General features: G+C 45.5%; 1 protein-coding gene across 1 annotated transcript in view; it reads left to right on the top strand.

Annotated features, from left to right (window-relative positions):
• Window positions 1-25,989, top strand: part of HSPA9 (heat shock protein family A (Hsp70) member 9) — a 236,747-nt gene extending 210,758 nt beyond the window's left edge. The window contains exons 14-17 of the mRNA XM_063928294.1: window positions 10,978-11,072; window positions 11,886-11,978; window positions 13,041-13,181; window positions 25,543-25,989. Of these exons, the coding sequence (XP_063784364.1) occupies window positions 10,978-11,072; window positions 11,886-11,978; window positions 13,041-13,181; window positions 25,543-25,623 (410 nt within the window). The 3' untranslated portion in view covers window positions 25,624-25,989. The remainder of the gene's footprint in view (window positions 1-10,977; window positions 11,073-11,885; window positions 11,979-13,040; window positions 13,182-25,542) is intronic.
• The last annotated feature ends 217 nt before the right edge of the window (window positions 25,990-26,206 follow it).

Genomic DNA, 26,206 nt, shown 5'->3' with positions numbered 1-26,206 from the left:
ACTCCGTAAGCACCATGGGGATAGACGGGCTCCGCAGGAGACATGGGCACTTTAAGAAAGAATTTAGGTTCTGGTGTGCTCTGGCTCCTCCCTCTATGCCCCTCCTCCAGACCTCAGTTTGATACTGTGCCCAGAGCGAGCTGGGTGCTCAGTGAGCTCTCCTGAGGGTAGATGCTAGAATCAAGTGGGCTAAGGGACCTTTTCCGTAAGGGGGAGGAGTTACGACGCAAGGGGGAGGAGCTAGGCCAGCGGGATAGTTCCTCAACTATCCACACCACCAACTATTACCTTTAGTAATTAGGTGGTGAGCGAAGCGGAGCGGAGCGAGCCACCGTGCCCGAAGCGTGGCGAGCCCGCGAGGGTACTTTTCGGGTACCCTGTTCGCCCGTAGCTCCTCCCCCTGGTGACGTAGCTCCTCCCCTCAATACGTCACAAGGTCCCTTCAGCCCCTCCGATATAGAACCAACCCTCTCCTGAGTTTGCTGAGAGAAAGAGAGAAAGTATTTTGTTAGGTTTTTTATTTTCAGGGAGCTCTGCTGGCAAGACTCCCTGCATCGTGGGACAGAGGGGAGAGAAGCAGCCCTACTCTCTGAAGCTAGGTCCTGCTTCTTAGGCTACTGGACACCATTAGCTCCAGAGGGATCGTACGCAGGATCTCGCCGTCCGATCCCAGAGCCGCGCCGCCGCCCCCCTCGCAGAGCCGGAAGACAGAAGCCGGGTGAGTATGAGAAGCAAGAAAACTTCGAAATCGGCGGCAGAAGACTCCGTTCTTCACTGAGGTAACGCACAGCACTGCAGCTGTGCGCCATTGCTCCCACACACCTCACATACTCCGGTCACTGTAAGGGTGCAGGGGGGGGGGGGGGCGCCCTGGGCAGCATTTGGACATCCTTTTGGCAAAAGTAAACGTATATACAGTTGGGCACTGTGTATATGTATGAGCCCCCGCCAAGAAAATGTATATTTAAGCGAGACAGAAGCCTGCCGTCGAGGGGCCGGGGCTTCTTCCTCAGCACTCACCAGCGCCATGTTTTTTTCTCCACAGCACCGCTGAGAGGAAGCTCCCCGGTCTCTCCCCTGCTTATACCACGGTAGAAGAGAGGGTTTTAAAGAAGAGGGGGGCACATAATTCGGCGCAGATAATAACAGCGCTACTGGGTAAACATTAAATTGCTGTGTTTTTTCCTGGGTCATATAGCGCTGGGGTGTGTGCTGGCATACTCTCTCTCTGTCTCTCCAAAGGGCCTTGTGGGGAATTATCTTCAGATTTTTTTAAATGCCAGTCTCTTGGCATTCACATAGACCTCACTTGGCTGCATAGCCCCACTTATTAATTTATTTGTGGCACTATAACATTCAGTGCACTACCCCCTAAATGTACACCTCATATGGGATACATTTTTTTGGAGTAGTGGCATTCTTGAAATTACATTAACATGTCTTGGGGCAAAGCACTCAGGGAGGTGGGCCCTCCTGTTTTGCTAAAGGGGGGTACTCACGGAGCAATCGCTGCTTTAAAATCTAAGCAATCTGACTAGTCTAACTACAGGTGTGGGCCAGGCTCAGGGTGTGTTTTCTTAGTTTGTGGGGATGTTTTGAAGTTTCGTTCTTTGAAAATACAGCCCTATCAATTTATTTCCAGCGACGTATGGCCTTTCTTCCAGAGGATCAACCCTTTTCTCTTATGTCCTAAGGATGCTGGGGTCCATATTGGTACCATGGGGTATAGACTGATGAGTTTAATAGTGTGGGCTTGCTCCTTCCTCTATGGCCCTCCTACCAGTGGAGGAGCCGGTCACAGCTAGGGAAGCTCCACGGCTTTTTTTGTTTTTTAAGTGTTTGTTATTTTACAGGGAGGCTGCTGGCAACAGCCTCCCTGCATCGAGGGACTGAGGGGGGAGCAGTGTCCACCCTGTGGGGTTTTGAGCCACTGCCTCCGCTGACTGGACATTGAGCTCCAGAGGGGAAAGATCGCGCCCCGCCACAGGGGAACGCTCACCCCGGCAGCCAGCCGCCACCCCCTCAGAGAGCTGAAGTGTGGCGAGTTAGTCACTGTCCCCCCCCCCCCCCTTACAAGCGGTGAGTCGGTGTGAAGAGAGCAGCTTAAGGGTGGGAGCGCGGTATTAACCGCGCTCCCGGACGGCTCAGCGGTACTGCGGTGCGGCGCTGTGAGGGGCGCACTGAGCCAGCACGGAACCCTACACTGACCATTTCCAGCCTGTCGGGGTTCGGGGATCTCAGCCAGCACAAATTTCCTCAGGCCAGTATAATCTTCAAGAGCGGAAAGACAGCGCCTGCAATCGCTGCCAGTGGATGTCCAGGGCAACTCCAGCTATCTGTACAGTACCAGGGGGTTGTAGAAGGGAGGTGAGGCTGTATGTAGGCTGTGTCACCTATTAAGGGACACGGTCAGCGCTGGTTAGGGTCTCCCTATACCTTTTTAATAGCGCTATGCATGGGTTGGCTCCAAATTCTGTCTCCCCCATTCTTGGGGGGGGGGGGGGGGGGGACAACTCTGTCTAGTAAATACTTGGGGGAGGGGGGGCGACGACTGTCTAGTGTGTTTGTGGGGTGTTTGGTGTGTGTGACATGTCTAGGGTTTCTGGCTGCGCCAATGGTCTGCGGACGCGGAATCCAGGAAGAGCGTGGAGGGCCTACCCTATACAGGTCAGGCTGTCTTTGGGGAGGCGCTGGATGCGTGGATTGCCACGGCTACCGCGGGTAAGTCTCCTTTTCTCCCCTCCTCAGCTGCACAGGCTACGAAGAAGCCTTTTACACCAGCCACGTCACAGTCCTTTCGGCCCACGAGGCTTAGGAAGAACAAGCCTTCTAACACTTTCTTCAGAGGTGGTCGTGCCAAAAGAGACACCTGCTCCCGCAGGTTCCCATACCCAGAAGCCTGCTTCTGATACCCCTAAGTCTGCCGCATGACGGTGGACAACTAGGACTGGAGGAGGGTCAGGTGGGGGCAAGGCTCCGGCAGTTCAGCCACATCTGGGTGTCGTCTGGCCTGGACCCCTGGGTCCTGGATATTGTGTCCAGGGGGGGTACAGACTGGAGTTTCAAGATCCCCCCTCACCTACCTTTTCTGGCAGACAGAACAATTCTTCTGGAGGCCATCAGAAAATTGGTGGTGTCAGAGGTCATTGTTCCAGTTCCACCCCAGCAGTGGAACAAGGATTATTATTCGAACCTTTTTGTGGTACCGAAACCGGATGTTCAGGTGCCTACATAAACCGACAAGGCAGAACGAAGAGCAGGGCTGCAATGTCAGAGGTGTCAAGAATCCTCCTCTGGGCGGAAAGGCACGCTGTAGCGGTGTCTACTCCCGCAATGAAGATTGCTGACAACTGGGAAGCAGACGTCCTCAGCAGACACCATCTCCATCCAGGGCAGTGGGGCCTCCATCCGGAGGTTTTCGAGGAGGTTACCAGTTGGTGGGTGGTTCCTCACGTAGACCTGATGGCCTCCTACCTCAACAAGAAGCTGGGGAGGTACTGTTCCCGGTCAAGAGACCCTCAGGCAGTGGCGGTTGACGCACTGGTAACACCGTGGGTGTTCCCGTCAGTGGATGTGTTTCCTCCACTTCCTCTGAATCCAAAAGGTTCTTCAGCTGGTACGAAGAACAAAGGTTCGGGCAATCCTCATTGTTCCTGACTGGCCAAGGAGGGCTTGGTATGCAGATCTACTGGATCTTCTGCTGGAAGATCCAAAGCCCTTACCTCTTCGGGAGGATCTGCTACTGTAGGGGCCGTTCGCCTATCAAGACTTACCACGGCTACGTTTGACGGCATGGCGGTTGAACGCCATATCTTAGCTTGGAAAGGTATCCCGAGTGAAGTCATTCCTACCCTGATTCAGGCTCGGAAGGGGGTAATGTCTAAACATTACCACCGTATTTGGAAGAAATGTTTCTTGGTGTGAATCAAGAAAACTTCCTGCGGTGGAGTTTCAACTTGGACGTTATCTCCTTTTTCCTGCAAGCAGGAGTGGATGTGGGCCCGAGATTGAGATCCATCAAGGTCCAAATCTCTGCTTTGTCCATCTTTTTTCAAAAACAATTGGCTGTCCTCCCTGAGGTTCAGACCTTTTTGAAAGGGGTTCTGCACATCCAGCCTCCCTTTGTGGCACCAACGGCACCCTGGGATCTAGATGTGGTGTTGCAATTCCTACATTCAGCTTGGTTTGAGCCTCTACTGGAGGCTGACATCAAATTTCTCACGTGGAAGGTGGTCACTTTGTTGGCCTTGGCTTTTGCCCGACGCGTGTCTGAATTGGGGGCTTTATCTTGTAAAAGTCCTTATCTGATCTTCCATGAAGACAGGGCGGAACTTAGGACTCGTCCACAGTTCCTGCCTAAGGTTGTATCTGCTTTCCATATCAACTAACCTATTGTGGCAGCAGTGGCTACTGACTCCTCAATTGCTTCAAAGGCCTTGGATGTTGTCAGGGCTTTGAAGATCTATGTGAAGAGGACGGCTCGTCATAGAAAACCTGACTCTCTCTTTGTCCCATACGATCCCAAGAAAATTGGGTGTCCTGCTTCTAAGCAGTCTATTTCGTGCTGGATCAGGTTCACTATCCAGCATGCGTATTCTTTGGCAGGATTGCCGTGTCCGAAATCGATTAAGGCCCACTCTACTCGTAAAGTGGGTTCTTCCTGGGCGGCTGTCAGGGGTGTCTCGGCCTTACAGCTTTGCCAAGCGGCTACTTTGGTCTGGTTCGAACACGTTTGCTAAGTTTTACCACTTCGATACTTTGGCCTCTGATTACGTCAAGTTTGGTCAAGCAGTGTTGCAGGAGACTCTGCGCTCTTTGGTACATCCCCATGGTACTAATATGGACCCCAGCATCCTCTACGGATTACGAGAACAGCATTTACCGGTAGGTAACCAAAATCCTATTTTTACATGCGTGATGTAGATTTAACCACCGTTTCGTTGGCTGGTAGCGCTGTGGGATCTTAAGCTAGTTCTATCTGCTCTTAAACAGGCTGCATTTCAGCTTTTACATTCAACAGGTATTCAGTTTGTTACTTGGAAGCTGGTCTTTGTTATGACCATTGCCTCAGCGGGATACATTCGTTAGATCGACACCGCTGAGGTTGACCGTCATTAGGTTGACCACTAGGTTGACAGGGTCACTAGGTCGATATGTACTAGTTCGACAGTTCAAAGGGTCGAGATGAGTTTTTAAAAAAAAAAATCATACTTTACGATCCACGTGGACTACAATTGGGAACGGTAACCTTGCCCGAAGCATGGCGAGTGAAGCGACGCGGTACACTAATTGGGCTTCCCCGTCCCTTTACAAAGAAAATGACACCAAAAGCTTGCTGGGGGTAGCTTGCTGGAATTAATAAGTGTGTTATCCGAACAGTTTCAAAAAAAAAAAAAACAGTTCTTCTTCTTGGGACTGGACTAATCACCTTTTTTTCTTCTCATCTCTCAGGTATGTGAATTCATTGTTACTATGCTACCAGGCTCAGACTGACACACATGCTGCGTACAAACCACATCTTATATTTGAATGTATGTGAATTCATTGCTACTATGCTACCAGGCTCAGACTGACACACATGCTGCGTACAAACCACATCTTATATTTGAATGTATGTAATGTTTTTCTTGTAATTTCCTATGTATGTGATTGAATTTATTGTGAATAGCTAGAGTAGTTTTAGTCTGTTGACCCAACCTGTGCAATTTGTTCTATGATCAATTAGCATTTCAATCAGGTGACCAAATGTTCAGCGGTAGGCCTGTTCCTAACCAGACAGTATTTCCTTAGTCCGTTAAGGGTCAGCTTGCTGGGGGTAGCTTGCTGGAATTTATTAAGTGTGGAATTAATAAGTGTGTTATCCGAACAGTTAAAAAAAAAACAGTTGAACAAACCTTGAAAAACATCAAGAAAAGGTAACTTACTTTAACAACTTACTCTAACTCCACTTAACCCATAAAACACAAACAACCCCAGCATGTTCATCAAACTACTGTCTAATTTCAATTCGTGGAATTCTCACCAAATTTAACACATTCTACACTCACCCTGAAACTCACCCCTCTGTACACATTACAGCTTCTATTCTCCACTCCCCTCTTCTAAACACTCATGAGATTTATACTTTCCTCTCTGCAAGTACTTTGACAACTGCAATTGGCCACCAGTACAAACACTCGCAAACATCCACCAAGATTTATCTCACTCTTCTGCTTTTATTAGCTGGTGACATATCACCAAATCCAGGCCCCAACCACCTTTCCCTCTCACTCTGCTGTCTCAAAACAACATAGAAATCCATCTAACCTCATAAATATCACGTGTCTCCCATCCCCCTCCAAGTCACTAAAATGTTCCTTATTGAATGCACGCTCTGTTTGTAACAAATTAACATCCATCCATGACCTCTTCATATCTCACAACTTTAATCTGCTGGTTATAACAGAAACTTGGCTCACACAATCAGACACTGCCTCCCCTGCAGCACTGTCACATGGTGGTTTCCACTTCTCACACACATCTAGGCCTAATAATAGTAAAGGTGGTGGGGTCGGAATCTTACTGTCACAGTTTTTCACATACACTGTTCTATCTCAGGTTCCATCACTCGCATTCACCTCATCTGAATTTCACTCTATCAGGGTTTTCACCCCCTTCTCTCTGCGTGTTGCAGCTATCGATCGCCCTCCTGGGCAACCTAAACATCAATTTCTAGAAGATTTCTCTGCCTGGCTCCCACACTTCTTATCCTCTGACATCTCCACCATCATTATGGGCGATTTCAATATAGCTCTTGACAGACCACAATCTGTTCATGCATCCAAACTCCTCTCTCTAACCTCCTCTCTTGGCCTAACCCAATGGTCCGACTCCTCTACTCACCATGAGGGCCACTGCCTTGATCTTGTGTTCACCAGGCTCTGCTCAGTTTTTGAATTTACGAACACTCCTTTCCCTCTCTGATCACAACCTGATCACCTTCACAATCTCTTCTATTACTTTAAATTCTAGGACATTAAAACCAAGCAAGCCTCCTCTAACCCGCAGAAATACTAACAATATACATTTTCAACAACTTTCCACTTCTCTGCAACAACTGCTCTCACCAATCTCCTACATTTACTACACCTGACACTGCTGTATCACACCTGCACCAGACCCTAGAGAGTGCCCTTGATGAAGTGGCTCCAGCTACCCATCACACTCCACGTAGGCTTAGATGCCAACCATGGCACTCTAAATCAACAAGACACCTACAAAAACTGTCACGTAAAGTAGAACATCAGTGGTGGAAATCTCAGAATCCAAGTGACTTTCTCACATATAAGACTACCTACCACTCCTATCGTCAGGCCCTGGACACTGCCGAACAAACATATTTCCAATCTCTCATCTCTTATCATGCCAACAACCCCAAGCGACTTTTTAATACGTTTAAATCACTTCTTTACCCTCCCTCACCTCCCCCACTAGCTACTATCCGTGCACAAGAACTTGCTTCCTACTTCAAGGATAAGATTGATAAAATCCGAGATGAAATGATATGCTCTAACTCGGCCAGTGACCTGCTCAATTCCCTACCTGAACCCTCTGGCACTTTCTCTTCATTTGATCCCACAAGTGAAGATGAAGTATCAACACTCTTTTCATCCTCCTACTCCACTACCTCTCCTCTTGATCCTATACCCTCACAGGTCAGTAAAACTTTGTCTCCTGTGCTTATCCCAACCTTAACTAAAATCTGTAATCTCTCTCTCTACTGGTATCTTTCCCTCTGTTTAAACATGCAGTCATTACTCCCATTCTAAAAAAACACAACTCTGACCCAAACACTCTCTAACTACCGTCCCATTTCTCAGCTACCCAGTCCCTCCAAGCTACTTGAGAGGCTTGCCTACACTCGCCTTACACACTTTCTTAACTCGCACAACTTATTGGATCCACTTCAGTCAGGCTTTCGTGCCCAACACTTCACAGAGACGGCACTGACCAAAGTAGTGAATGATCTAGTCACTGCTAGATTAAAAGGCCATTACACACTACTTATTCTTCTAGATCTCTCTGCTGCTTTTGACACTGTTGACCACTCTCTTCTCATACAAACACTACAATCCCTAGGTCTTCAGGACACAGCCCTTTCTTGGTTCTCATCCTACCTATCTAATCGCTCTTTCAGTGTTCACTTCTCTGATTCTACCTCCTCTTCTCTACCTCTATAAGTTGGAGTACCGCACGGCTCAGTCTTAGGTCCTCTGCTTTTCTCAATCTATACCTCCTCTCTTGGTAAACTAATCAGCTCCTTTGGATTTCAGTATCATTTGTATGCTGATGATACTGAAATCTACCTATCCTCCCCAGATTTGTCACCACCAGTATTGGCTCGTGTCACTGGATGCCTGTCTGCCATTTCATATTGGATGACATCTCGCCACCTCAAACTCAACATTTCCAAAACCAAATAATTTATTTTCCCACCAGCTAAGGGTAGTTACCAACCTGATATCTCTATAACTGTTGACAATGCAACTATCCACCCCACCCCACAAGCTCGTTGCCTAGGTGTCACCCTTGACTCTGAACTGTCCTTTGTTCCACACATTCAATCTGTCTCTAAATCATGTTACATGCACCTTAAAAACATATCCAAAATACGCCCTTATCTTACACAAGACACTGCAAAAACTTTAATCCATGCACTCATCATCTCCCGCATTGATTATTGTAATAGTCTCCTTACTGGTCTTCCCAAACATAGGCTATCACCACTTCAATCCATTTTAAATGCAGCTGCGAGGCTAATCTTCCTCGCCAGACGTTCTTCATCTGCTGATTCGCTCGGTCAGTCCCTCCATTGGTTACCGGTATTCTACCGTGTCAAATATAAAATGCTTTTACTTACATACAAGGCTATTAACCAAACTGCACCATCATACATCTCCTCACTCATCTCAAAATATCTCCCTACCAGACCTCTCCGCTCTGCACAAGATCTGCGTCTCTCATCCACATGTATTACCTGTTCCCACTCAAAATTACAGGACTTTACCCGGGCTTCATCCACTCTGTGGAATGCACTCCCATGCACAATAAGACTACCTTTAAACGTTCTTGAAAACTCATCTCTTCAGACAAGCCTACCAAATTTCAGACACATAACCTTCACAGCTTCCCTATCAAGTTACATCCCCTCTGTACAGTCCTCATAAACTCACATTTTGTCTTCCAACATTGCTGGGTGATCATATCATATACAACCCATTAAGAACCTAGCAACCTGGGGAACCATTATGTGACGGGTAGCATCTATCCTTGTGTATCAATGCCTATTTCCCTATAGATTGTAAGCTTGCGAGCAGGGCCTTCCTACCTCTGTCTGTCTTTGCCCAGTTTTGTTCTATAATTGTTCTATAATTGTTGTTCTAATTGTAAAGCGCAACGGAATATGCTACGCTATATAAGAAACTGCTAATAAGTAAAAAGGTTTTTTTTTAAACTCGTGTCGACCTAGTGACCCTGTCGACCAACAGTGGTCGACCTAATGACTGTCGACCTAAGTTGTGTCAACCCAACGACCCATACCTGCCTCAGCTCGGTGAGTTTGAGTTGGGGGCTTTGTCTTGCCTTTTCTCGTATTCCATGATGATAGAACGGTTCTCCATATGTTTCCTACGTTCCAGCCAAAAAGTTTTGTTTTTCCTTTTTGCACCAGGAAATTGTCCTTCCAGTTTTTTCTCCTTTGAAAACTTCCCAGGACCACTATGATCTAGCTCTGCTAGTCATAGTCCGAACTTTGCAGATTTACTTTGACAAGACTTCTGCTTGTTCTTTACCATACACACAGCATGGTTGAATGGCTACAAAGCAGACCATTGTGCGTTGTATCTGCTCGGTCATCACTCAGGCCTATTCTAGTGCCGTGCGAAACCAGACCAGTTGTGGCGCATCCCACTAGGGTGGTGGCAACTTCCTGGGAAGCGTGACACAAGGTTTCTGTGGAATGGAACTGGTCCGTCTTGCAGGTTCTTGGTCCTCTGTCCTACGTTTGCTCGTTTTCATGTCTTTGCCTCTGGCGACGCCCACTTTGGATGTACAGTTCTCGGGTCAGAGAGACTGAGCATTACCTCCCCTGGGTGCAACTGTTTAACATCCAATGGTCCAGTGTTCTCTTGCTGCAAGACAAAATAGGATTTTTGGTCACTTACCATTACAATTTTCTCGAAAGCAGGCTAGGGGACACTGCGTTACCCCCTTCATGCTTAGTCGTGATGGTTTTTTTTATTTATTTGTTTTTGACTGGCATGATGAGGTTGTAGAGGGTCGGAACTTAGTTTTAAAGCTACAGTGCATTTTAAGTTCAGTGGGATAGCTTTGAGACATCCCACTGTTATCCCTGTGGTCCCTATGGCTGAAGAAGATAAGGAGATCTATGTTCTTACCTGTTAAATCCTTTTCTTCAAATCCATAGGGAACAAAGAGCGTCCACCCTGATGCACCTGGCTTGTGGGGATTTTGGACTGTTACCGGTTCCTTTTCACATCCACTGTGTGTTTTGAATGAAGTGTGTGCTGGTCATCCTCCTTGCCTTGGGCTTATTAACTAAACTGGATGCCTGTAGCTGGGGGCGGGGTATGGGGGAGATGGAGCCTGGGCTGCTGGGAAAGAAGTTGTAACGGTTTGGTGCCCAAACTATAGCTCATCCGCTTATACTAGTGTCATCCCTGTGTTCCCTATGGATTGAAAGAAAATAATTTAACAGGAAAGCACATAAATCTCCTTTCCTACAAGTGTTCTCAAATTAAGAGAAGAACCTTATTTTAATTTTTGTGATGACTAAAGTACATATGGTCATTTCTCCCTTCTCTTGGTGTGTTTTTTTAATATATGGCATCTGCAGTGCCTTCCTGCAGGATAATTTTAAAATATCAGCTGTATTCTCTTACTGTATGTGTTGTCTCAAGGAACACTTTCTTCTTGTAGTTGTCATACAGTCTTCTGGTGGACTCAGTAAAGATGATATTGAAAATATGGTGAAAAATGCTGAAAAGTATGCAGAGGAAGATAGAAGAAGAAAGGCAAGTACTAATTACCATCTGTATGGAAAGATAATAGAGGGAGAACCATCTGTGTAGTAATAAATGCTCAACAGTCAGTCTGAGACAGCGATGATGTAAATATAAAGATCGACTAAAGCTAAAAAAATAAAATAAAAATTGTATTTAATTACTGCTTTGTCAGAATGTAACTATTAGTACATGATATATGTATGTTAACATATCAAGATTGTTTAGTAGGCCGAGTGAATTTGTCATAGGAATGGTGAAGGGTCTATTGATCAGTAATTGTCAACTTTGCAAGATCCCTTCTAAATTATACACACACTATTCCTCTCAAGGGAATTGTGATGATGGACGAGAAAGGAGAGGTCTCTATTATGTTTTGCCCATTAATCTAAGGCAAAAACTGCAACAGAAGGCTATTTTACATACTGGATATTTCCTTCTGTTCCCCAATCCAAAAATACCTTCTATTTCATTTACACTGAGATAAACACAACAGACATCATATAGCTGCTATCCTGCCTGCCTGGTTAAGGATGATGAGAAAATAATAATGACAGCCATTTTTTAAGTTGTCAATAGATGGAAGGAGAGGTTATATACCTTTTTCAACATACCGATCAGACAAGACTTAAAGGAAGGGTTTCCACATTTGCTTTTGTGAAACTATATAAAAATGTAATATGCACATGGTAGTTGGCTATTTGGTAGTTGAGATGCTAACTTTTACTTTAGACACCTCATTTAGTGTGATTATTTACATATAGGCGATACTGTGGTTTTTTTTGGTGTTTTGCTGATCAACTTTTTTTTCTGTATCTCTTCTAGGAACTTGTTGAAGCTGTAAACAATGCAGAAGGAATTATTCATGATACTGAATCAAAGATGGAGGAATTTAAGAGCCAGCTGCCAGAAGATGAGGTTTTTACATTTTACGTATTTACTTCTGTCTTAATGGTTCACCTTGTTCATGACAAATTTAGGGATACTATATAGGTGTAATTTTTGCTTTATGGTCTGATGCAGGTATGGGACCATTGCAAATATTTAGTGTGAGGAAAGAGCTATTCCTATTCCATTTCGTTTCTTATAATCTAATGTTGTAGGTAAGCCTACTAGCCATACATGGCTTTCTATTTAGAGGTACAGGCCCTGCACTTACATACTTTGCTCCGGGCAAGAAGAAGGAACGGGATGTCCTTTGGAATCCCAATGCCAAAATTTTCCACATTAGTATGAATAGCCTCTATATAACACAGTGTAAAGATTGGATTATCGAAAGGTAACTGGTTCTAGCACTAGCATATTAAATCACCCAGCGATTTTAAGAGGGTGCCTGTCGGAGAATCCAGGGTTCTCACGTACATATGTGTGTACTCTGTAAGGATGTTATTTATTAAGCCTTCGATTGTAAAGTGGGGAATATATTCTCACTCTTGAGTAATTTTATCCACTCACAGGTTGAGTGATTGTTTACCGCCGCAAGTGTTTCTTTTGAAGCAGGATTCTATTGTCAATTTATCCCCCTTTTTTTTTTTTTTTTTGTGTAGGTGTATTCATTAACCAGAAACAACCTTTGGTAAACTTCCAGATTTGACAGACATGCATTATAGAAATAGAAGCACTTCAGACCCGGGCTTAAGCCGGGTACACACTAGCAGATAAATACTGCATGTCTGATAATTGCTTTGTCTGGACCTAGTGTTTATCAGATGGGTTTGCACCCTGTAGCTCTGTCTGTGCGGTCATCAGATGTCTTTAACAGGTTTGGTAAGTTGGAAACAAAGATGGCCTGTGCAGCACATCCAGAGCATGACCTCCCAATTTGACTATTGCACACCTCTGTATACAGACTTTACAGTTATTGCCTAGATGGCTCAATAATTGTAAAATGTGTACCTTGTATTAGTTTAGAAATACACAATGCATTGAAGACCAAAATAAAAATTCTCTAATTACATATTTTCTCATTGAATTACTTAGTGCCAGAAGCTCAAGGAGGAGATCAGCAAAATGAAGGAGCTTTTGGCTCGGAAAGACTCAGAAACTGGAGAGAGCATTAAACAAGCTGCATCATCTCTTCAGCAAGCTTCACTGAAGCTCTTTGAAATTGCATACAAAAAGGTAACTTTGGAGGGAAGTGTCCTTTTGCTGTGCTGGTTCTAGTGATATTGGAAAGATTTATAAAATAAATGCAGAGCAGTGCTTGGAGGCTTTCTGCAGATCCATGTGGTTTTTGTTGTTTTTTTCTCTTACGTCCTAGAGGATATTGGGGTCCATTTAGTATCATGGGGTGTAGACTGCTCCACTAGGAGACATGGGCACTTTAAGAATTTGATAGTGTGGACTCGCTCCTCCCTCTGTGCCCCTCCTGCCAGACTCTGTTTAGAAAATGTGCCCAGAGGAGCCGGTCACGCTGAAGGAAGCTCCTGAAGAGTTTTCTGCATTTATTTTCTATGTTTGTTGTTTTCAGGCAGGGCTGATTAGCACCAGTCTGCCTGCTTCGTGGGACTTAGGGGAAGGAACCGGCCTAACCTCTTGAAGAGTTAATGGTCCCGTTCCCGGCTGACAGGACACTGAGCTCCTTGGGGAACGATTGGCAAGCCCCACCACGGCGAGCGTACATTCCCGCAGCACGCCGCCACCCCTAACTGAGCCAGAAGAATGAAGAGTGGTGAGTACTGAGCAGGCGTCCCGGTTAGCGGGATGCTGGCCATTATGGCGGCACAAGAGTACGGAGAGGCATGGCTTCTAAACGGGGTGGAATGCGTCTTCAGACACAGTACACAACTGCGTCTCAGTACTGTACACAGTACCCAGACTGGCAACACAGCCTCAAAACGGTTTCTCTCCATTTTAAGCACCAGATTCCTCAGCCAGTATAAAAAAAGCAGGAAGACCGCCCGCCATTGAAGGGGCGGGGCTTCACTGAGAGGATCCAGCGGCTCACCAGCGCCATTTTCCCTCTGCAGTGGACACAGACGCTGACAGGACAGGGACGCGCAGCTCCTCCGGTGTGACTCCAGATTACCTCAGCGGTACCAGGGGATCATGGGGGGGGGGGGGCGACAACTAAGTTCCCTATCAGGGTATTTAGTCTGCGACCCGACCAAGCTTGGCATTAGCGATAAGGGCACGGTGGAGCCTGGCTATCTCTCCCTGAAGGGCACTTTGTGGGTTAATTGTGCTTAACCTTTTCCTGTGTGTGTGCGGTCACATTTACATTGTCAGGCAAAGAGTGTGTGTGTTGTACAGCAGATTGTTCCTCTTCACCAGGGAGCTCACTACTGGGTACTCGGGGTTCACAGGCTAGCGGGGTTGTACCGGAATGGGTTAATTCTCTTAAGGGAATGATCTCCACTCTTTCTACAAAATTGTCCCGCAATGAGAAAGAGACGCAATACTTAAAACAGACTGTGGATGAGTTTATGAACAGAGACTCAGTCCCCAAAACAGCATCTCATTCCCCTCCCATTTGTCCGCAAAAGCGATCTCTGGCCCATATCCTGCAATCTGACTCTGATGCTGATGGGTCAGACTTTGTGGAGGGTGAGGTAGACTTGGGGGGGAGGAATGTGGCTCTGTCACAGGGAATACAGACTATTATAGAGGCCATCAGAGAGGTTCTGCATATTCCTGATAAGGTGTCGGAGGAGAGTGAGGAAACTTATTTTAATGTAAAGAAGTAGTCCTCAGTTACTTATATACCCTGTTTGAAGAATGATGGGTTAATCCTGATAAGATGTTTCTCTAACGTCCTAGTGGATGCTGGGGACTCCGTCAGGACCATGGGGAATAGCGGGCTCCGCAGGAGACAGGGCACATCTAAAAAAAGCTTTTAGGTCACATGGTGTGTACTGGCTCCTCCCCCTATGACCCTCCTCCAAGCCTCAGTTAGGTTTTTGTGCCCGTCCGAGAAGGGTGCAATCTAGGTGGCTCTCTTAAAGAGCTGTTTAGAAAAATTTTTTTTTTTAGGTTTCATTCAGTGATTCCTGCTGGCAACAGGATCACTGCAACGAGGGACTTAGGGGAGAGATCTCCAACTCACCTGCGTGCAGGATGGATTGGGATCTTAGGCTACTGGACACTGAGCTCCAGAGGGAGTCGGAACACAGGTCAGCCTGGGGTTCGTCCCGGAGCCGCGCCGCCGATCCCCCTTACAGACGCTGAAGAAGACGGCAGAACGGAGGTCCGGAAACAGGCGGCAGAAGACTTCACAGTCTTCATGAAGGTAGCGCACAGCACTGCAGCTGTGCGCCATTGTTGTCACACGGCTCACTGACCTAGTCACGGAGGGTGCAGGGCGCTGCTGGGGGCGCCCTGGGCAGCAATATAAGTACCTTATTGGCAAAATAAATACATCACATATAGCCATTAAGGCTATATGTATGTATTTTAACCCAGGCCAGTTCTTAAAAACCGGGAGAAAAAACCCGCCGAAAAGGGGGCGGAGCTTATTCTCCTCAGCACACAGCGCCATTTTCCCTCACAGAAAGGCTGAGGGGAAGGCTCCCATGCTCTCCCCTGCACTGCACTACAGAAACAGGGTTAAAACAAAGAGGGGGGGCACTGATTTGGCGATATAAATATATATTAAATGCTATAAGGGAGGAACACTTTTATAAAGGTTGTCCCTGTATAATTATAGCATTTTGGTGTGTGCTGGCAAACTCTCCCTCTGTCTCCCCAAAGGGCTAGTGGGTCCTGTCCTCTATCAGAGCATTCCCTGTGTGGGTGCTGTATGTCGGTACGTGTGTGTCGACATGTATGAGAAAAATGTTGGTGAGGAGGCGGAGCAAATTGCCTGTAATGGTGATGTCACTCTCTAGGGAGTCGACACCGGAATGGATGGCTTACTTGTGGAAGTACGTGATCATGTCAACACGCTGCGAGCCGGTTGACGACATGAGACGACCGGCAAACAAATTAGTACCTGTCCAGGCGTCTCAGACACCGTCAGGGGCTTGTAAAAACGCCCATTTACCTCACGGACACTGACTCCAGTGTCGACGGTGAAGAAACAAACGTATTTTCCTTTAGGGCCACACGTTACATGTTAAGGGCAATGAAGGAGGTGTTACATATTTCTGATACTACAAGTACCACAAATAAGGGTATTTTGTAGGGTGTGAATAAACTACTTGTAGTTTTGCCTGAATCGGATAAATTAAATGAAGTGTGTGATGATACGTGGGGTTCCTCCGATAGAAAGTTATGGGCGGTATACCCTTTCCCGCCAGAAGTAAGGGCGAGTTGGGAAACACACCTTAGGGTGGATAAGGCGCTCACACGCTTATAAAACAAGTGGCGTTACCGTCTCCAGATACGGCCGCCCTCAAGGAGCCAGCTGATAGGAAGCTGAAAAATAGCCTAAGAAGTATATACACACATACTGGTGTTATACTGCGACCAGCAATCGCCTCAGACTGGATGTGCAGCGCTGAGGGGGCTTGGTCGGATTTCCTGACTGAAAATTTTGATACCCTTGACAGGGACAAGATTTTATTGTCTATAGAGCATTTTAAGGATGCATTTCTATATATGCGTGATGCGCAGAGGGATATTTGCATTCTGGCATCAAGAGTAAATGTGATGTCCATATCTGCCAGACGAAGACACGACAGTGGTCAGGTGAGGCAGATTCCAGACGGCACATGGAAGGATTGCCGTATAAAGGGGCGGTCCATCGGACCTGGTGGCCATAGCAACAGCTGAAAAATCCACCTTTTGTTCCCCGAGTCACATCTCGGCAGAAAAGGACACAGTCTTTTCAGTCTCAGTCCTTTCGTCCCCATACGGGCAGGCGGGCAAAGGCCAGTCATATCTGCCCAGGGGTAGAGGAACGGGAAGAAGACTGCAGCAAGCAGCCCATTCCCAGGAACAGAAGCCCTTCACAGCTTCTGCCAAGTCCGCAGCATGACGCTGGGGCAGTACAAGCGGACTCAGGTGCGGTAGGGGGTCATCTCAAGAGTTTCAGCACGCAGTGGGCTCACTCGCAAGGGGACTCCTGGATCCTACATGTAGTATCCCAGGTGTACATTGGAAATTCGAGACGTCTCTTCCTCACAAGTTCCGGAAGTCTGTTTTACCAACGTCTACCTCCGACAGGGAGGCAGTATTGGAAACAATTCACAGGCTGTATTCCCAGCAGGTGATAATCAAAGTACCCCTCCTACAACAAGGGAGGGGGTATTATTCCACACTATATTGTGGTACTGAAGCCAAACGGCTCGGTGAGATCTGAAATATTTGAACACTTACATACAAGCGTTCAAATCAAGATGGAGTCACTCAGAGCAGTGATAGCGAACCAGGAAGAAGGGGACGAGATGGTGTCACTGGATATCAGGGACATTTACCTACATGTCCAAATTTGCCCTTCTCACCAAGGGTACTTCAGGTTCGTGGTACAGAACTGTCACTATCAGTTCAGACGCTGCCGTTTGGATTGTCCACGGCGCCCCGGGTCTTTACCAAGGTAATGGCCGAAATGATGATTCTTCTTAAAAAACTTGGACGCTTTCCTGATAAGGGCAAGGTCCAGAGAACAGTTGGAGGTCGGAGTAGCACTATCTTTAATAGTTCTACGACAGCACGAGTGGATTTTAAATATTCCAAAATCGTAGCTTTTCCGAGGACACGTCTACTGTTCCTAGGGATGATTCTGGACACAGTCCAGAAAAAGGTGTTTCTCCCAGAGGAGAAAGCCAGGGAGTTATCCGAGCTAATCGGGATCCTCCTAAAACCAGGAAAAGTGTCAGTGCATCATTGCACAAGAGTCCTGGTAAAAAATGGTGGCTTATTACGAAGCAATTCCATTCGGCAGATTTCACGCAAGAACTCTTCAGTGGGATCTGCTGGACAAATGGTCCGGATCGCATCTTCAGATGCATCAGCGGATAACCCTATATCCAAGGACAAGGGTGTCTCTCCTGTGGTGATTACAGAGTGCTCATCTTCTAGAGGGCCACAGATTCAGCATTCAGGATTGGATGCTGGTGACCACGGAGGCCAGCCTGAGAGGCTGGGGAGCAGTCACACAGGGAAAAAATTTCCAGGAAAGTGTGATCAAGTCTGGAGAATTCTCTCCACATAGATAGAGCTAAGAGCAAAATTATAAGGCTCTAAACTTAGCAAGACCTCTGCTTCAAGGTCAGCCGGTATTGATCCAGTGGGATAACATCACGGCAGTCGCCCACGTAAACAGAAACGGCGACACAAGAAGCTGGAGGGCAGTGAAAAAACTGCAAGGATTTTTCGCTAGGCGGAAAATCATGTGATAGCACTGTCAGCAGTGTTCTCTCCGGGAGTGGACGACTGGGAAGCAGACTTCCTCAGCAGGCATGACCTCCACCTGGGAGAGTGGGAACTTCATAGGGAAGTTTTTCCGCATGATTGTGAGCCATTGGCAAAGACCAAAGGTGGAAATGATGGCGTCCCGCCCGAACAAAAAACGGGACAGGTATTGCGCCAGGTCATGAGACCTTCAGGCGATAGCTGTGGATGTCCTAGTAACACCGTGGGTGTAACAGTCGGTGTATGTGTTCCCTCCTCTGCTTCTCATAACCAAGGTATTGAGAATTATAAGATATAGAGGAGTATGAACTATACTCGTGACTCCGGATTGGCCAAGAGGGACTTGGTACCCGGAACTTCAAGAGATGCTCACAGAGGACTAAGGGCCTGGGGAGCTAAGAAGGGACTTGCTTCAGCAGGTACCATGTCTATTCCAAGACTTACCGCGGCTGCGTTTGACGGCATGGCGGTTGAATGCCGGATCCTGAAGGAAAAAGGCATTCCATAAGAGGTCATACCTACCCTGGTCAAAGCCAGGAAGGAGGTGACCGCACAACGTCATCACCACAGGTGGTAAAAATATGTTGCGTGGGTGAGGCCAGGAAGGCCCCACGAAGAAAATTCAACTAGGTCGAATTCTACACTTCCTGAAAACAGGAGTGTTTTGAGCCTAAAATTGGGGTTCTTTAAGGTTTTAAGTTTCGGCCCTGTAGAATTTCTTCCGAAAAGAATTGACTTCAGTTCCTGAAGTCCAGATTGTCAAGGGAGTATTGCATATACACCCCTTTTTGTGCCTCTAGTGGCACCGTGGGATCTCAACATAGTGTTGGGATTCCTTAAAATCATATTGGTTTGAACCGCTCAAATCTGTGGATTTGAAATATATCACATGGAAAGTGAACATGCTGTTGACCAATATCTCACATGGACAGTGACCATGCTGTTGGTCCTGGCCTCGGCCAGGCGATTGTCAGAATGGGCGGCTTTGTCTTACAAGAGCCCATATTTAAATTTCCATTCGGACAGGGCAGAACTGGGACTCGTCTCCAGTTTTCTTCCTAAGGGGGTGTCAGGTTTTTCACCTGAAACAACCTATTATGGTGCCTGCGGCTTCTAGGGACTTGGAGGACTCCAGGTTAATAGACGTTGTCAGGACCCTAAAAATATATATATATATATATATATATATATATATATATATATATATATATGTATATATATGTGTATGTATATATATATATATATATATATATATATATATATATATATATATATATATATATATATATATATATGTATATATGTGTATGTATATATATATATATATATATATATATATATATGTGTATATATATGTATATATATGTATATATATGTATATATATGTATATATATGTATATATATGTATATATATGTATATATATGTATATATATGTATATATATGTATATATATGTGTATATATATGTATATGTATATATATATGTATATATATGTATATATATATATATATATATATATATATATATATATATATATGTATATATATATATATGTGTATATATATATATGTATATATATATATATATATGTATATATATATATATGTATATATATATATATGTATATATATATATATAGTTTAGGACGGCTGGGGTCTGACTTGCTGTTTATATTGTATGCACCCAACAATATGGGTGCTCCTGCGTCTAAACAGACGATTGCACGTTGGATCTGTAGCACAATCCAACTTGCACATTCTGTGGCAGGCGTGCCACAGCCTAAATCTGTAAAGGCCCACTCCACTAGGAAAGTGGGCGCATCTTGGGCGGCTGCCCGAGGGGTCTCGGCATTACAACTTTGCCGAGCAGCTACGTGGTCAGGGGAGAACACGTTTGTAAAATTTTACAAATTTGATACTCTGGCTAAGGAGGACCTGGAGTTCTCTCATTCGGTGCTGCAGAGTCATCCGCACTCTCCCGCCCGTTTGGGAGCTTTGGTATAATCCCCATGGTCCTGACGGAGTCCCCAGCATCCACTAGGACGTTAGAGAAAATAAGAATTTACTTACCGATAATTCTATTTCTCGTAGTCCGTAGTGGATGCTGGGCGCCCATCCCAAGTGCGGATTGTCTGCAATGCTTGTACATAGTTATTGTTACAAAAATCGGGTTATTCTTGTTGTGAGCCATCTTTTCAGAGGCTACTTCGTTTTGTTATCATACTGTTAACTGGGTTCAGATCACAAGTGGTACGGGGTGATTGGTGTGGCTGGTATGAGTCTTACCCGGGATTCAAGATCCTTCCTTATTGTGTACGCTCGTCCGGGCACAGTACCTAACTGAGGCTTGGAGGAGGGTCATAGGGGGAGGAGCCAGTACACACCATGTGACCTAAAAGCTTTTTTAGATGTGCCCTGTCTCCTGCGGAGCCCGCTATTCCCCATGGTCCTGACGGAGTCCCCAGCATCCACTACGGACTACGAGAAATAGAATTATCGGTAAGTAAATTCTTATTTTCAGATCCCTAAAAGGTTGCTCTCATCTTTTCCTTTTCCTCAGGAGGATAGGAAAAAATGGGAAAATCCACCGATAGTGGACGCATCAGTCTCTAGGTTGTCACGTAAAATTTTATTGCCTGTCCATGGTGCAGCCTCCCTAAAAGACGCAGCTGTAAAATTGAGATTACACGCAAATCATTGTACACAGCTGCTGGGGTGGCCCAAAGACCGACTATTGCATGTGCGTGGATCACTAAAGCCGTTGCGAAATGGTCAGGTAACCTAATTGAGGGGTTAGATTCCTTATCTAGGGGGGGTGTTGTCTTACTCCTGCAGCATATACAGGTACTGCAAACTTTATGGTGGAAGCCATAGAGGAAATGGGCGTGCTTAATGCAGTGTTGGCACGCAGGGGCTTGTCGCTACGCCAGTGTACTGCTGACGTGGACTCCAGGAAAGACGTGGAAGGCCTACCATTCACAGGAGAGGCCTTGTTTGGAGATGAACTAGACAAATGGATTTTCACAACTACTGCTGGTAAGTCTACGTATCTTCCTTCCACACCCCCCCTGACCAAGAATACTTATTCAGCTTCTAAGTTAGTCCTTTCGGATGGCCAAGTTCAAGGGCAAATCCAGAGGTGCTTCTACGTCCTCCACGGGCGTAAGAGGTAAACAACACAAACCTGCCGGTGCTCCGGAACAGAGCTCAGGCTCTGTTTCCTCAAAGACTTCAGCAATTTTTCGGTCGGATCTGGTCAAATTCGTGCCAGGATCCCTGGGTCATAGATCTTATTTCCCAGGGTTAAAGACTTGAGATCCAAGAGCTCCCACCTAACAGATTCTTCAAATCAGGCTTACCAGTTTCACAAGAGGCAAGTATAACTTTACAGAATGCCATCCAAAAACTGGTACAGACTCAGGTCATTGTTCTAGTTCCACCTCATCTACTAAACAAGGGGTACTATTCCAACTTGTTCGTAGTACCGAAGCCGGACAGTTCGGTAAGACCGATTCTGAACCTCAAGTCTTTGAACCTGTACTTACGAGTGTTCAAATTCAAGATGGAGTCTCTGAGAGCAGTGATCTCAGGTCTGGAGGAGGGGGAATTCCTATTGTCTCTGGATATCAAGGATGCGTACCTTCATATTCCGATCTAGCTGCCTCAACAGGCTTATCTATGGTTTGCACTGCAGGACTGTCACTACCAATTCCAGGCCCTGCCATTTGGTCACTCCACAGCACCGAGGGTGTTCACCAAGATGATGGCAGAGATGATGTTTCTACTCCGCAAATAGGGCGTGAACAGAATTCCGTACCTGGACAATCTCCTGATAAAAGCGCCATCCAGGGAGAGGTTGCTGAACAGCATTGGTCTCTAACCCAAACTCTTGCAGGATCACGGGTGGATTCTGAACCTTCCGAAATCTCACCTAGAGCCAACATGGAGGCTCCCATTCCTGGGAATGATACTGGACACGGAGTCACAAAAGGTGTTCCTTCAGTTGGAAAAGGCATTGGTAATCCAGTCGATGGTTCGGGATGTCCTGAAGCTAACCCGGGTGACGTGCATCTGTGCATTCGCCTTCTGGGGAAAATGATGTGCTTTTACGAGGCACTTCAATACGTAAGGTTTCACGCAAAACCCTTCCAGCTCAATCTGTTGGACAAATGGTCCATATCGCATCTTCACATGCACCAGAGGATCAGTCTATCGCGAAGGCCAGTATCTCCTTCTGTGGTGGTTTAGTCTTCTCAGCTCGTCTCAGGACGGAGGTTCGGAATTTTAAAATTGGATTCTGTTCACCACAGAAGCAAGCCTCAGGTTGGGGAGCAGTCACTCAGGGGGTGCAGTTTTAGGGAAGATGGTCAAGTCAGGAAGTCATCCTTCCAATCAATATTCTGGAACTCCGGGCCTTATGCAACGTCCTTCTGCAAGCCTCACATCTTCTTTAAGATCGGGCAATTCAGATCCAGTCATACAATGTAACGTACTTAGACAGGGCAGAACGAAAAGCAGAGCAGCAATGTCAGAGGTGTAAAGAATTCTCCTCTGGGCAGAAAGAAACGCTGTGGCGTTGTCAGTGGTCTTCATTCCGGGAGTAGACAACTGGGAAGCAAACTTCCTCAGCAGACAAGACCTGTACCTTGGGGAGTGGGGCCTTCACCTGGAAGCGTTCAGGTGCTTGACAAGTCGATGGGGATATCCACAGATCGACATGATTGCCTCTCGTCTCAACAAGAAGCTCAGGTGGTATTTCTCCAGGTCGAGAGACCCACCGGCGGTGGCAATAGACGCCCTGACGATTCCATGGGTCTATCAGATGGTGTACGTGTTTCCTCCACTTCCTCTGATCCCAAGAATTTTAAAGCGAGTAAAAAGGGAAAAGTTTCAAGCAATTCTCATTGCTCTGGACTGGCCAAGAAGGGCTTGGTACGCGGACCTTCTGAAGATGCTCGTCGAAGATCCGTGGTCTCTACCTCTTCACGAGGATCTTATGCAACAGGGCCCGTTCGTCTATCAGGACTTACCACGGCTATGTTTGACGGCATTTAAGTTGAACGGCTGATTCTAGCCAGGAGTAGAAACCCTAAAAAGGTTATCCCGACTATGATCCAAACCAGGAAGGGGGTAACGTCTAAGCATTACAATCGTATTTGGAAGAAATGTGTCTCTTGGTGTGAGAGCAGAAATTATTCAGCGGTGGAATTTCATTTGGGACTTTTTCTGCAGGCAGGCGTGGGCCTGCGTCTGGGCTCCATAAAAATCCAGATTTCAGTCTTGTCCATTTTCTTTCAGAAAAATTGGCTTCTCTCCCTGAGGTCCATACGTTCTTGAAAGGTGTTCTGCACATCCAACCTCTCTTTGTGCCTCCCACGGCACCTTGGGATCTCAATTTGGTGCTGCAGTTCCTCCAATCAGACTGGTTTGAACCGTTACAGGAGGTGAACGTAAAATATCTTTTACGTGGAAGACCGGTACACTGTTGATTTTGACTTCAGCAAGACGTGTGTCGGAGCTGGGGGCTTTGTCTCACAAAAGTCCCTATTTAATTTTTTTCCTATTTTTTGTTATTGTTTTTTACATTAAGTTTTTGAGTATAGACAAAAACGTTATTAATGGGGTATAGAAAAACTAGGTGCAACAAGTAATATTTACATTGTTAATGGATAACGTGTGAAACTATCACAGGCTTGTGATAGTGCCAAAGCACTAGTTTAAAGTTCCCACGTAGTTTAGATTAAAAGGTATGCCAATCACTTTAACATTCTATTCATTTAAAGTGATTGTAGCCATTTCTTTTAGTGAAGCAAATTGTCATACCTATGAAACCTCTTTCCAAGATCGTATGGTAAATAACTTGTTGTTCACCATATAACCTCTGCCTGCTGGACAGAGATTATAGGTTATTTGCTAATGTTTTCATCTAAGAGTGGGACATGTAAACAGTCTAGGGAAGTGTTTCCAAACTCAAGCTCGGGGGTCTCTAATATCCCTTTCAGTCAGAAGTGTCTGAGAAACACTGGTTTTGCCGGTCCCTGCCTGACTCCCCTTTCAAGAAAAAACAAAAGGGTTTTTCCCACATACCCTAAGGGCTATTAGTAACAAGACCTGTACACTATATGATAGAAAATTTAGAGATCTTGGTTACATATATTTAACAAAAAATGATTAGCCTCCAGGCCACTTTAAGGCATTTTTATTGCTGGAGGTCCTTAATATATAAGTCCACCGTGCGGACCCCACAAAGCTGGCTCCCCTTTCACACAGGGAAGCAAATTACCAGGTCAAAAATTTCTACCGAGTAATTCTGAGGATCAACATAGGTATTCGGTCTGTGTGAAAGAGTCAACTCTGGTAGAAATTTCCAGGTCTCCGACTCTGGTAAATTCCTGGGTCGAAGTCCCGGGAATTTCAACCTTGGTTGACCCTTTCACACACACAAAGGACCTGTGTTTACAGGCAAATTACAACTCTCCCCTCTCGTTACTTAATTAGTGCCCCTGTGGATCTTCTAAATTGTGTCAGCCAGTAAGGAGTATGCCAGTGCACCAACTACTACCCCTTTCACACCAAGCTTCTCACCCGGGATATTGCCGAGGTAACTGAGGTCCTGCCTCTTTGTGAAAGGGGCTGCATGGGTTGCGTTACCTAGGAATTTGATCCTGGGTAGCCTGCGGTATGAACAGCCTGGATTGCGCTAAAAGGACCAGAGCCTGATCACTGGTTGGGCATGCTATTTTGTCGGTTACCGTTCTAGGGTACATTTCTGTGTAAGGCGATACATTATTGAACGTTGGACACACGTACTTACTGTGTTTTTAAAAGCCAAAATGGATAACCATCTTAGCCGTAGTCCTAGATTTCTTCTTTGGAACCCTATTTATTTCTTCCCTTTTTTTTTTTTTCTTTTTTTTTTCCTGGCTTTGTTTGCATGGTAGTGTTACTTATTACTGGTCAGGTTATTTAAGAAGCTTTAGCTAGTGTTACATTTTGGACAGTGGAAACTTCTGGAGGTATAAAATCTTATAGATACTCCTCTATTCATCTATGCCAATCCCAAATCATACCAATATAGAAGCAGCTACTGGTGGGTAATGCTGTTTTTGTTTTGGTAAGGTGGAAGTGGAAACAATTTTTGTGTAACTGCAATAAATATTTGATTTCTTTTTGTGATTTTCGTTATAGATGGCATCAGAAAGAGATAACTCTGGAACTGGAGAGCAAAAAGAAGAGCAAAAAGAAGAGCAGAAGGGAGACAAGCAGTAAATTGAGAGAATCGAAATACTGAATAGAGGCTTGGGCGCATAGTAACGTGGACGTCCTGAGCAGGAATGTTCAATCCAATGTTCTACTGTGTTTTGGCAGTACTTTATATAATTTCTTTACTATATTGATTTACTTCTGTATCGACAGTGTCCTTTCTGTTTTTTTCCTCCCGTTTTGTCACTTTAGCTATCAAAAACCCCATGGACTATGTAAACCTTTTTAGGAGGATTTTTTTTATTAAATTTATAATTTCTTCCCATCACTCAACTCAATCCTGTTTTAGACTTATTATGATCTGGGAGTCTGTTGTAAATTTCATACTAATGCCTCATATTTGAGGCACAATAAAGTGAAAAGTTGAGTTAATGTACTTCTATGCCATTAAAATAACTTATTAGAGCTAAATTATATGAGCGGGCTAGGGGTGTGTTCTCTGTATGGCAAAGCAAATTACTTCTGTTGCTTATAAAGGAAAATTATACAGGTTGAGTATCCCATATCCAAATATTCCGAAATACAGACTTTTTTTGAGTGGCTCAATGTACACAAACTTTTTTAATACACAAAGTTATTAAAAATATTG

The sequence above is a fragment of the Pseudophryne corroboree genome, chromosome 6 (assembly GCF_028390025.1).
Source record: "Pseudophryne corroboree isolate aPseCor3 chromosome 6, aPseCor3.hap2, whole genome shotgun sequence".
Classification (NCBI taxonomy): Eukaryota; Metazoa; Chordata; class Amphibia; order Anura; family Myobatrachidae; genus Pseudophryne; species Pseudophryne corroboree.
This window is presented reverse-complemented; position numbering and strand designations above follow the sequence as displayed.